An 11,575-nucleotide genomic window follows, 5' to 3' on the forward strand; every position below is an offset into this window, starting at 1 on the left:
TAAGTCCCAGGACCAGGACCGGACCAGGACCGACCTAACCATCCCTGGCTACCACATTATTGATTGGCTGACCACCTGACGTTACGAAAAATAAAAGATCTATATATGATTTAAATTTTGTTGGTTACAAATTATATTCATGGGCTTATATGCTATACTTCGACTTTCAAATGTTAGTTTGAGGTAGTTTAGGTACTGGACCAACTGGAATACTTATTATAAATTATAGCAAAAGTTTTTCTGTACATTTAAATATTATAGCAAATATGAAAATATTTTTAACTAGATTATTCAATCCCCTCAAGCGTCACAATCAATAATCAATGATGATGATATTTTTATAATAGATCTTATGGAGCGTCAAAACTATTCCATAATCTTCTCCATGTTAAAGTTTCAAAATCCATTGACATCTTGCGGCAAATCAACTTTTTATTAGGTCGTTGGCTCCAAATAAAGCTGTTATATGACAAGAAGAAATTTTTACCATGTGTCCCGAGTCTCCTGATCGCATCTTGATAGATTGACTTTATCAGTATATTTTTTATTCTAGTCATTTCGTATAAAGTTATATTTTTTATATCTATTTTTCGTAGTACTTTTTTTTTGTAGATTAAAAATAAACGACGAATGATTAGATTCTCTTTAATAGAATTGAATTCGTTTTGTGGTATTACTTATTAATTGAAGGACTACGGTATATATTATTATGCAAACTGAACATGTCGGACATCCGGACATTCGATCTATTATATTTACTTAAGTGCATCGAAAACAACACTTCGGGACGTTACAATGATTTCCATTTCCTATGTAGTTTAATATCATTCACACACAAAATAATCAAATAGGGAATTGACTCTACGCCAAAAATCGCTGTTCGATTAATTTGGTCATTACTAAGCCAAAGCGAACGATTATTATAGAAATAGTAAAATTTCAATCGCGCATGTATATTCGAAAAAAAAGAAGTATGCATATTCTTTGATTTTCCAAAATCGATAATTTCCTAAATTTGGATATTTCAAATGATTTTTAATTCGATACAGTTCTTTTCTCGAGTCAATTTAAGCAATAAAAAAAAAAGCCTTACTATTCCTATGGGTCATTCAAGCTAGAACATTTGAATGTATACAATTTTAGTGTTTAAAACGAATGTATCAATAGTTAATAAAACCATATATAGTTATAATATTAACACTTTTGGCACAAAAGTTTTAATATTAAATAGTGATTATGGTAATTAACTTTAACTATGTTCCACATGGGCGTTTTTTTTATAAACAAATGTGCAGAAACAATGATTTTTCAGACCATGCAGGTTGCTTATCAACCTCCATGTAAAGGATAAGTTTGTGGAGAAATTTTCTTTCCCCTTGAATCGATTCTTTTTCTTAAAAAATAATTAGATATGTCAGATAAGTGTACTATTGAACTTAAAGATAAGGCAAAAGGTATTTATAACTAATAAATGATAGTCACATGACATTTATTAATTAAATAAAATAAAATATTTTACCGTTTAATAGAACGATATGAAATCAAAAGGAGTTTTAACTACGGTAAGGAACTTAATGTATACAAAGCCTATGAAAGGAATAACACAAATATCCATTATGTGATAAAAAGCTATAAAACAAAAGAGGGGTTCGAAAGAGAGTTGCAAATGTTAAAAGAATTAAGTGGTGCAAAGGTAGTAAAATAATATTTTATCTGTACGTGAATTACGTTTCAATTTTTCAATTTTATTAAATTTTATTTTTTACTCAAAAATGCAGAATATTACACAAATGGTAGATAATTATCCTGAGCAATCAATAATTGTATGCGAATGCGCCTTATATGATTTGGAAACATTTTTGGGTCATCAAGATTATATTCAACGACACGAAGAGAAAGGCAATATAATAAAGGTAAATATTTATATTTTATTTTATTTAGTTCTTTTTTTTTTTACAAATATATTGAATTTTTTTTCATTAGGACATAGTATCTGGTCTCTTGGAACTTCAGAAGCACAACATAGGTAAAATTTTCGAAAATCAGACATCTAATTTATATGAATTTATTAACCAATTTTTTGAATTATTTTTTATAGTACATACTGAATTATCACCAGGAAATATAATGTTTTTTCAAGAGAATAATGGTTGCGTGGAAAGCTGGAAGTTGATTGATTTTGACACAGCATGTTTTGCTAGTTCATATTATGCAAAAATCAAAATGAATTATTCAGCTCCCGAAGTTATAAGAGCACAAGAGGAAGGAATTGAAATCAAGGCCGACTTTTCGATGGATATGTTCTCTTTCGGATTAGTTTTATATTTTATTGAGACGGGTATTTTTTTTTTTTCAAGAGATTCTTTTCGATTCTTTTCATTGAATCACTTTTAATCGCCTAATAAAATTCGCTTAAATATGTCAGGTCGTCATTATTGGGATGGATGGGATATAGAGAATGAAGAAGTAAAAAGAGAAATTATTTCGGGAAATAAATACTCCTCACTACTTCAAAATATTCGCGATCAAAATTCTTGCTGGATTATAAAGAGTTTGCTTGTTAAAGACATTTCACACAGAATGAAATTAGATAGATTTATGGTGATTACACGTTTAACTTCGCGTTTATTTGTTTATCTTGTAATTCAGTACTAAAAATAAAAATTTTCCTCTTTTTAGCGAACGCCATATTATACCGGAGAATCAAGTAAGGAAAAAAGAAGTAAATTTAATTTAGTTAGCACTCATATTAATAGCTTGTATGCGTTGCATGATCCAGAATCAACGAATGTTAAAAATTTCGAGTCTGATTATGAAATAAATGAAGAATTATTTCAATTATATCAGTCAAAATTTACTCAGGTAAATTATTCAATTTGCTTTAAAGAAATTAAGTTCTTTTAATAAATATTTTTTTTCTTTCAGAAAGTTATTGAAGAATATCATAACGAAATGAAAGAAAGCTTAAGAAGATTGAATGATAAAGTTGATAATTGCAAGAAAGCCGTGGAGGATTTAACTGATCTAACAAGAAAGATTCCACAGTGGGTAAGTGATTTTTCGAGTTCACAAAAAATTTACTTAAAATTAATTCATTTAATTAATTCTCTTTCTTTTTTCTTATATAAAAAAAAACAAATAAAATAAAATAAAAAAAGTTAGTTAAATTACAAAATGAAAAAGTTCCTAGAGTATTTGTTATGATACCTGATCAAAAGGACTGGAAAAAACCAACGTAAGCAACATATTTGTTCCATTAAATTCTATTTATTTTAAATTTTAACATCATATTTATTCATAGGACGTGGCTTTTATCAAAACCTTTTCGTCTTTTATTTGTCTGCGAACACAAGGAGCGGTGGCACGTTCCAGAACAAGATGGGCATAAACTTCTTGAGGTTCCTCAATTTATTAAAAAATATGGACCTTGGATAAATCTTTGGTAAATTATTATATAATTTTAAAATCAAATTAAAATTTTTTTCAATCAATTAATGTTAACTATTTTTTTTTTTTTTTTTTGAAAAGTTTGCAAACGTTATTAAGCGCAATAAAAATTATGTCATCAAATATATTTCCGCAAGGCGTTGCTGATATTTTATCATCAGTTTTCAATATTAATGATAATTCTGACCTTATGCATTATTTTCAAGAAATTGTGGATACTGTTGACATAGGTGTAAAAACTATGATCGATGAAGATCCTACCTTTCTTCCTTTGAGCGATGAAATGTTTACTTCTCATCAAATGATAAATGCCTCGGGACTTCGAGAACTCGAAAGTATGTAAAATTACTACTTTTTTTTTATTTGTTTACAAAAAATTTATTTATTTTTTTTTATTAGGATTTCTCGATAAACAAGATTGTGCAGACAAGTTTGGTGGACTAGTGCAATGTGTGGATGATAATAATGAGATTTTATGGTTATGTGAAGAACATAGATCTGGATATAGTCCTATTAGTACAGCAAATCCTATTAGTACGGTAAATCCTATTAGTACGGTAAATCCTATTAGTACAGTAAGTCCACCAGAACCATTAATTATTCCACCAGATTCATTCGAGTCAAATGGATCAAATGGAACACAAGGATCAAATGGACAACAAAACCATTTCGATAACAGAGAATTAGGTAAATTATTACCAATAGATCCACAAGATCCCGAAACATTTCTTCCATGGAGACTTCCATTTGTGGAAAATACTCTGAAATGGGATTATAATAAATTTTACATAAAAAGCTCGACAGATCCGTTAGATCCATATTACGCATTAGATTATGTATGTGTAATACTTGGCGAAATAATAGAAAACGTAGTTGAATCTGGGAAAAAACACTTTAGGAGAGATGATTTGATGGAAATTGCGCAAAAAATGCGTGTGAACTTGAATAATTTAAATCGAAGTTGGTACGATAGTGAACAGAAAATCCAATTTTTAAAAATCCTAAAAAAACAATTACATCAATATAATCGTATTATATGGTTGATTATACGTTATTGTGCTGGTACAGTAAATTAATTTTTAATTTTCATTTATTATAAAAATATAATTTCAAATTTTTAATCAATTTTTTAAATCCTCTCTCCTTTTTTTTTCTAGTAAAAGATCGTGTTATGAATAGTCCGTTAGCAAAGAAGATATCAATCTTATATCAGGACATAATCGAAATTAGAAGGTTAGTAAAAAAATTTTTTTTTTTTTTTAAAGATATATATACTTATATGATTATTTATTTATTTATTAGCATAATAAAATCTGGAAAAGTATTCAATGACCGTTTGTCCAAATTAATTGCGGCTTTGAGAACGCATGACAATATTAGAATTCAAAGTGAATTAAAAAGTTTTTCCGAAGATCCGTATATTAACTTACGTATTGATCATATTGATGATGAGTCAAGTATACCTTTATCTCGTTGGTATTATGTAGCGAGTCAGGCATATCATGATCGTATAGAAACTCCAACAGATACTGGAATTCAAGGGGAGAGGCTTTTTGACACAACAAGACGAGTCTTAAATAACACGATTGCCACAGGAAAATCATTAAGATACCTAAATGACGAAAATTATCATTGTATAATTAAAGAGATTCATCTTTACAATGACCGTTATTTGAACTATAAGTATATAATCGAATTTCGTGGATATTCAATTGAACATTGTAAGTGCACTCTATTTTATGAATATGCAGATTCTGGTGATCTCTACCAATATTTTCAAGTGAATCATTATCCATCAAATCATCATCTGAGCGATTGGAAAAATAAAATTAAACTAGCATGGGAAATATCTCTAGGCGTAAGATATTTGCATAGTGTAAGAATTATTGTTTTTGTCGTTGTTTTAGTTCTTAACGTTTACAGCGTTTAAATAATCAATAACTTATCGTTTTTTATAGAAAAAAATTGTACATTTGGACCTTAGAAGTGCAAATATTTTATTGAAATATGACGAAAATGAAAAAACGTTAATGCCAAAAATATCCAATTTCCTTTGGAGCAGAGATTTTTATTCCGGAAAAACTTCAGCGTATCCAACAATAATAATATCTTCTGGTGAGGAGGTTTGGAAACGGTGGTACGATTCAGAAAGGTTATCTAATATGAGACAATTTCAAATTCCTACAACATCTGCTGATATATATAGTTTAGGATTATTGTTTTGGGAAATCGCTTGGTGTAAACCAAGAAATTTGCCATTTAAAGAAGTTTCGATTGAAAAACTTTATCATCATTTACGGCAATATAATCATGAAAATTTACCAGAATTACCAGTAGATTATCAACATTGGAGGCTATTAATAAGCAAAATGTGGAAATTCAAAGCGGAAGATCGTTGTGATATTAATACTGTAGAGATGCTTATGCAAAGATTATACAAGGGTAGATCAGATTCAACATCGTCAGTTTCATCACCAATCAGCCCCACATCACCATCTAATATATTTAATTAAAAATATTTTTTTGTATATTTATTAATAGATTTTGTATTATTAATCTTTTATTATTATTTAAGAATAATTTGAAGATCAAATTATTATTGCAATAAAATTTAATTTTATTCTTAATTTATTATATAAAATAAACAAAATATATTACCTGCTTATATCAAGCGTGAATAACCGCCATTAACCGATGATTTTCCCATATTATACGTAGGTCTAGGTTTCGGTAATTGGATTTAGAAAGTGCCACGATGCAAAACCTCATTGTGTTTTTATTCTACTAAAACGGAAATTCTTTGTTAAGAATGCCATTGTTACATTGTTACGGGTTAGGCAATACATAATTTAATTTCTAATCTACTGCGGTTTCTACTTTAATTTAATTTACACAATGGAGCACTACAGACATTACTTTCATAAATTTTCCTTTTTTAATTATGTGGCGTACTACGGTCAGTCATGCCACCGGAATCCGGAGACAATTTCCCGATTATATCGAACCATAGTATAATAAAAATGGTAGTTCTAAAAAAGAATGGAAAAAATCAAACGTCATGTGGAACGTACAACTGAAACGAAAGTTACACGCTACTTATTTTTTTTGTTTTTTTATTTCGCTGCTATCAAACTAACGATGTTTCTTCTTGAAAACACAAAAAACGATAAACAATAAAGAAAGAATTACGATATGCCTAGTAATTTATCACGCTTATTTGGAGACCTTAAACTTGAGAGTGAAGCTAAAGGTATCTAATTAAATGACAATTACATTTTAACGTGAATTAAAGGATTAAAAGTTAATACTGTATAATAAAAATATCTAAATGGTAAATAGAACAATATGCAATTATAAGAAGTTATAGCTTTGGTAAAGACTTTAATGTGTATAAAGTCTATGAAAAGAATAATCCAAAAAATAATTATGTTATAAAAAGTTATAAAACAAGAGAAGAATTCGAAAGAGAGTCACAGATGTTAAAAGAATTAAATGGTGCAAAGGTCTGTGCGTGGATTTTATTTTAATTTTTTTTTTTTTATTAAATTTGATTTGATTTTAAAAATGTGTAGAATATTACTCAAATGATAAATGTTTACCCATCGCAATCAATTATTGTATGCGAATATGCTCTATACGGGTTAGAAACATTTTTGGGACATCAAGATTATATCCAGAGGCATGAGGAGAAAGGCAATATAATAAAAGTAAATTATTATTTTTATTTTATTTTTTCTAAAAAAAAAATATGTACATTCTAAGTACGTACATTCTCTCCTTTTATCTTAGGATATAGTATCAGGTCTCTCTGAACTTCAAAAACACAAAATAGGTAATAATTTAGTGATCAGCTAAATATGCTATTATCTCTTCAGGGCCGGAATTACATAATGACGGCTGTATTATGAAGTACATTAATTAAATTAAAAATTTGCCGATCCTTAATTCCTCTTTTTTTTATAGTACATACTGAATTGGCACCAAAAAATGTAATGTACTTTCAAGAAAAAGATGGATACGCTGAAAACTGGAAGTTGATCGATTTTGATACGGCATGTTTTGTTAATACAGACAATGTAAAAATCACAACGAACTATTCAGCTCCTGAAGTACTAAGAGCACACAAGGAAGAAACAGTCATCAAAGCAAATTTTGCGATGGATATGTTCTCTTTTGGACTAATTTTATACTTTCTTGAGACAGGTATTCCTTTTTCCAAGAAATATTTGTTAAAGCTTATTTGAGCGACGTGATGAATTTTTATCTTAAATGTTAGGTCATCATTATTGGAATGGTAACAATGAAGAAGAAGAGAGGGAGATGGTTTCGGAAACAAAATACTTGCCACTTCGTGGTATACGCAATCAAACTGCTTGTTATGTTATAAAAAGGTTACTTGATAAAAATATTTCACATAGAATGACATTGGAAGAATTTATGGTTGTCATAATTAATCTATCATGTTTTATCGTTGAAATAATCACTTCTTGATATTAAAACAACTACATTTTTATTCTTAGCAAACAACATATTATAATGGTAAATCAGGTAAAAATTCACTTGTTATATCGTAATATGTTACGTTAAAAGGTAATCTAAAATTTGTGATAATAATCAACATTTCTTTTATCATATAGAAAAAGAAAGCATTTATGAAAATTATAATAATTCAACACACAATATCCCAATTTACGATTTAGGTAAATTAAAACTATATAAAGCATAATTTATTTAGTATTATTAATTGGATTTTATATGATTTATATTTAGAGCCAGCGAATATCAATAAAAATAATCAGCATGATTATGAGAAAGCGGAGCTTTTATATCGTACAAAATTATCACAGGTAAAAAATATTTACTTAGTTTTAATAAAATTGTTAATTTGATGTTACTAAGTTAATATTTATTTTATTAGGAATCATTTCAAACTTTTCTTGAAAATTATCATAATGAAATGAAACAAAGTTTAAGAATGATGAATGATAAAATTGATAAATATGCGAAAGTTTTAGAGGATTTATCCGATTTAACAAAGAAAATTCCACAAATGGTAAGCGATTTATTGAATGTATCAATAATTTATAAGATTAATACTGAATCAAATCTTCCTTTTGTTTAAAAAAGTTAGTAAAATTGAAAAATGAAAAGGTTCCTAGGGTATTCATCATGATCCCCGATCAAAAAGATTGGAAAAAACCTGCGTATGTAATATGCAAAAAGCAATTTTTTTTTTAAAAAAAATCTGATTATCTTTTAAAATTGTATTTATTATAGGACGTGGTTTTCAAAGCCTTTTCGCCTTCTATTTGTTTGTGAATACAAAAATCAATGGCACGTTCCAGAACAAGAAGGTTATAAAGTTCTTGACATTCCCCAATTTATTAAAAAATATGGACCTTGGATTAATCTTTGGTAAATTATCAGAGAAATTTTTTTTTTTTTGATACGTACTGTATATACTAATTATATTAACGCGGATATTTATAATAGCTTACAAACGTTGTGCAGTGTTTTACGAGCTTTAACATCAAATGTATTTCCAGAGAGTGTTGCTCATATTTTGACATCAGTTTTTAACATAAATAATAGTTATAATCTTGATCTTATTCAATATTTTCAAGAAATTATTGATACTGTTGACATTGGTGTAAAAACTATGCCTGACGAAGATCCTGATTTTGTTCCTTTGAGCAATGAAATTCACAGCCATTATCGAATGATAAATGCTTCAGGACTTCACCAACTCGAAAGTAAGTTTTCTTTTTTTCTTTCATAGAACGTTCCTTCCTCTAATTTTAAAATATTTTATTATAAATTCTTCAAGAATTTCTTGATACGCAAGAATGTGCTAGTCATTTTGGTGGATTAATACAATGTGTTGATGATAAAACTCAAGAAGTTGTATGGTTATGTGAAGAACATAGCATTGAATATAAACCGGTTTCATCTCCATTATATTCACCGCAGTTATTATCTCCAAGTTTAAGATCATTAAATATTTCACCGCCAGGATCTGTATCTCCTCCAACTATTTTTGTTGAATCTACTACTACTACTAGAAAATGGGATTATAGTGATTTTGATAAGAGAGATTCATTAGATCCATATTTAGCATTAGAATATGTATATAAAATACTTTGCGAAGTAGTAACGAACGCAATTGAATCTGAAAGAAAACACTTTAGAAAAGATGATGTTAAGAAAATTGCAAATGAAATTCATGAACAAATGAGTGAATTTAAAAGTTTGTGTAAGTATTGGGACAATGATACTCAAAAAATTCAATTTATAAGTATCTTAAAAAAGCAAGCACATCTTTATATTCATTATTTAATGTTAATCGTACGTTATTGTGTTGGTAAGTTATTTTTAATTTTAAGAATAAAATAAAATCGGGAATATTTCTAACTTTATTTTTTCTTAATTAATTAGTAAAAGATATTGAATTAATGAAACAAATGACGTTTTTATATACTGATACATTAGAAATTAACCGGTTAGTATTACTATTCTTATAAAAGATAGTTTGAAAGAATTCTCTCACACACGTTTTCTAATAAAAAAATTTTCAACTTTTTTTATTAGCATAATAATAGCTGGAAAGTCATTTAATAAACACTTAAGTAAATTAATGATGGCTTTGCAGTATAATACTCACGTAGGAATAGTATTAGATGATTTCGATAAAGAACCAAATCTTGACGTAAAAATTAATGATGATTCAATAGTTAATTATAAATCATTATTTCGATGGTATCATGTAGAGGATCGAACGCACACTGAAAGTTTAGATTCCCCATTAATGGGAACTCAAGGGGGAGGAGTACTTTTCGAAATAACAAAAAGAATTTTTGATGGACGTTTTATTATGGCGAAGTCATTAAAATATCTAAACAACGAAAATTTTTTATGTGTAATGAAAGAGATTTACTTCTATAGTGAGCATGAGTTATATAATGATAATATAATCGAATTTCGAGGATATTCAATTCACAATTGCAGATCCACACTGTTTTATGAATATGCAGAACGTGACTTATCCGAGTATTTTCAAAATTCATCAGCAAATACTTCTAAAGATTGGAAAGAAAGAATTCAAATAGCGTGGGGAATATCTCAGGGTGTAAGATATTTGCATGATGTAAGAAAAAACTTTTTCTTCCTTTGTTTAAAACAGATTACACTTACAGTATTAAATAATAACGAGATGTTTTCGTTTTTATAGAAAAGTATTATACATTTAGATCTTCGAAGCGCAAATATTTTATTGAAATATGATGGGACAGGTGAAATACCAGTACCAAAGATAACTAATTTTATTTGGAGTATATATTTATGCGCAACAAAAACTTCGGTGCGCCCAAAGATCAAAAGTTCGTCCGAAGAAGAAATTTGGAAAAGATGGTATGATCCAGATAGACTATTACATGGAAGTAATTTTGAATCGATTCTTCCATCATCTGATATATATAGTTTAGGATTATTGTTTTGGGAAATCGTTTGGTGTAAGGCGGGAAATTTGCCATTTAAAGAAGTTCCAATTAAAAAACTTTATAATCATTTACAAACTAATAATTATGAAATATTACCAGAGATACCTGAAGAATATAAAAGCTGGGAGAACTTAATAAAAAGAATGTGGAGGTTTAAATCAGAAAAGCGTTGTAATATTAAAACTGTAGAATCAACTATGCTAAAATTACATAAGGAGAGAACAAATTCAGCATCTTCAGCTTCAAGTTTTTTGACAGCTGTATCTCCCACATTATCTATTTCTCCTTTATCGAATCAATCTTCCCAAGCGATTAATTAATCAATATAGCGCGTCAATATATTGTATACATGAAAAGAGATTTAGTATTTACTGGTTTACTGTATATTAGTTGAATTAATAAGTTGAAATTTAATAATACTTAATAATTTTAATATTCACTATATCTTATATTTCGTAATGTTTAATTAATAATATTAATAATATTAATATAATTATGAAAGGAAGAAGTGAAATTAGGAAGATAATATAAATCTATACATTCTTTTAATTTATTGTGTATAATAAAACTTTATGATCTTCATTATTATTCTTTACCACTCTTAAATTTCGTTATTTTGAATAAAATAATTT

The 11,575-nt window shown here is 27.9% G+C and overlaps 2 protein-coding genes across 2 annotated transcripts; both read left to right on the top strand.

The window, feature by feature from the left end:
• The first annotated feature begins 1,338 nt into the window (after positions 1-1,338).
• Positions 1,339-6,072, top strand: OCT59_006317 (uncharacterized protein). The gene is made up of 16 exons (XM_066141193.1): positions 1,339-1,454; positions 1,530-1,693; positions 1,779-1,913; positions 1,984-2,026; positions 2,099-2,338; positions 2,426-2,601; positions 2,680-2,707; positions 2,780-2,862; positions 2,926-3,048; positions 3,159-3,235; positions 3,302-3,442; positions 3,529-3,782; positions 3,847-4,509; positions 4,605-4,680; positions 4,750-5,323; positions 5,406-6,072. Exons 1-16 carry the CDS (start codon positions 1,412-1,414, stop codon positions 5,958-5,960), a joined length of 3,375 nt encoding a protein of 1,124 aa, XP_065998008.1. The 5' UTR covers positions 1,339-1,411; the 3' UTR covers positions 5,961-6,072.
• A 567-nt stretch (positions 6,073-6,639) lies between these two features.
• On the top strand, positions 6,640-11,263 carry OCT59_006318 (uncharacterized protein; the record flags this gene model as incomplete). The annotated part of the gene is made up of 17 exons (XM_025333548.2): positions 6,640-6,697; positions 6,787-6,950; positions 7,020-7,154; positions 7,237-7,279; positions 7,411-7,650; positions 7,724-7,887; positions 7,968-7,995; positions 8,085-8,147; positions 8,218-8,294; positions 8,366-8,500; positions 8,575-8,651; positions 8,725-8,862; positions 8,941-9,200; positions 9,275-9,808; positions 9,883-9,946; positions 10,036-10,591; positions 10,676-11,263. 17 exons carry the CDS (start codon positions 6,640-6,642, stop codon positions 11,261-11,263), a joined length of 3,324 nt encoding a protein of 1,107 aa, XP_025186338.2.
• Between the last annotated feature and the right edge of the window lie 312 nt (positions 11,264-11,575).

The sequence above is a fragment of the Rhizophagus irregularis genome, chromosome 14 (assembly GCF_026210795.1).
Source record: "Rhizophagus irregularis chromosome 14, complete sequence".
Lineage (NCBI taxonomy): Eukaryota > Fungi > Glomeromycota > Glomeromycetes > Glomerales > Glomeraceae > Rhizophagus > Rhizophagus irregularis.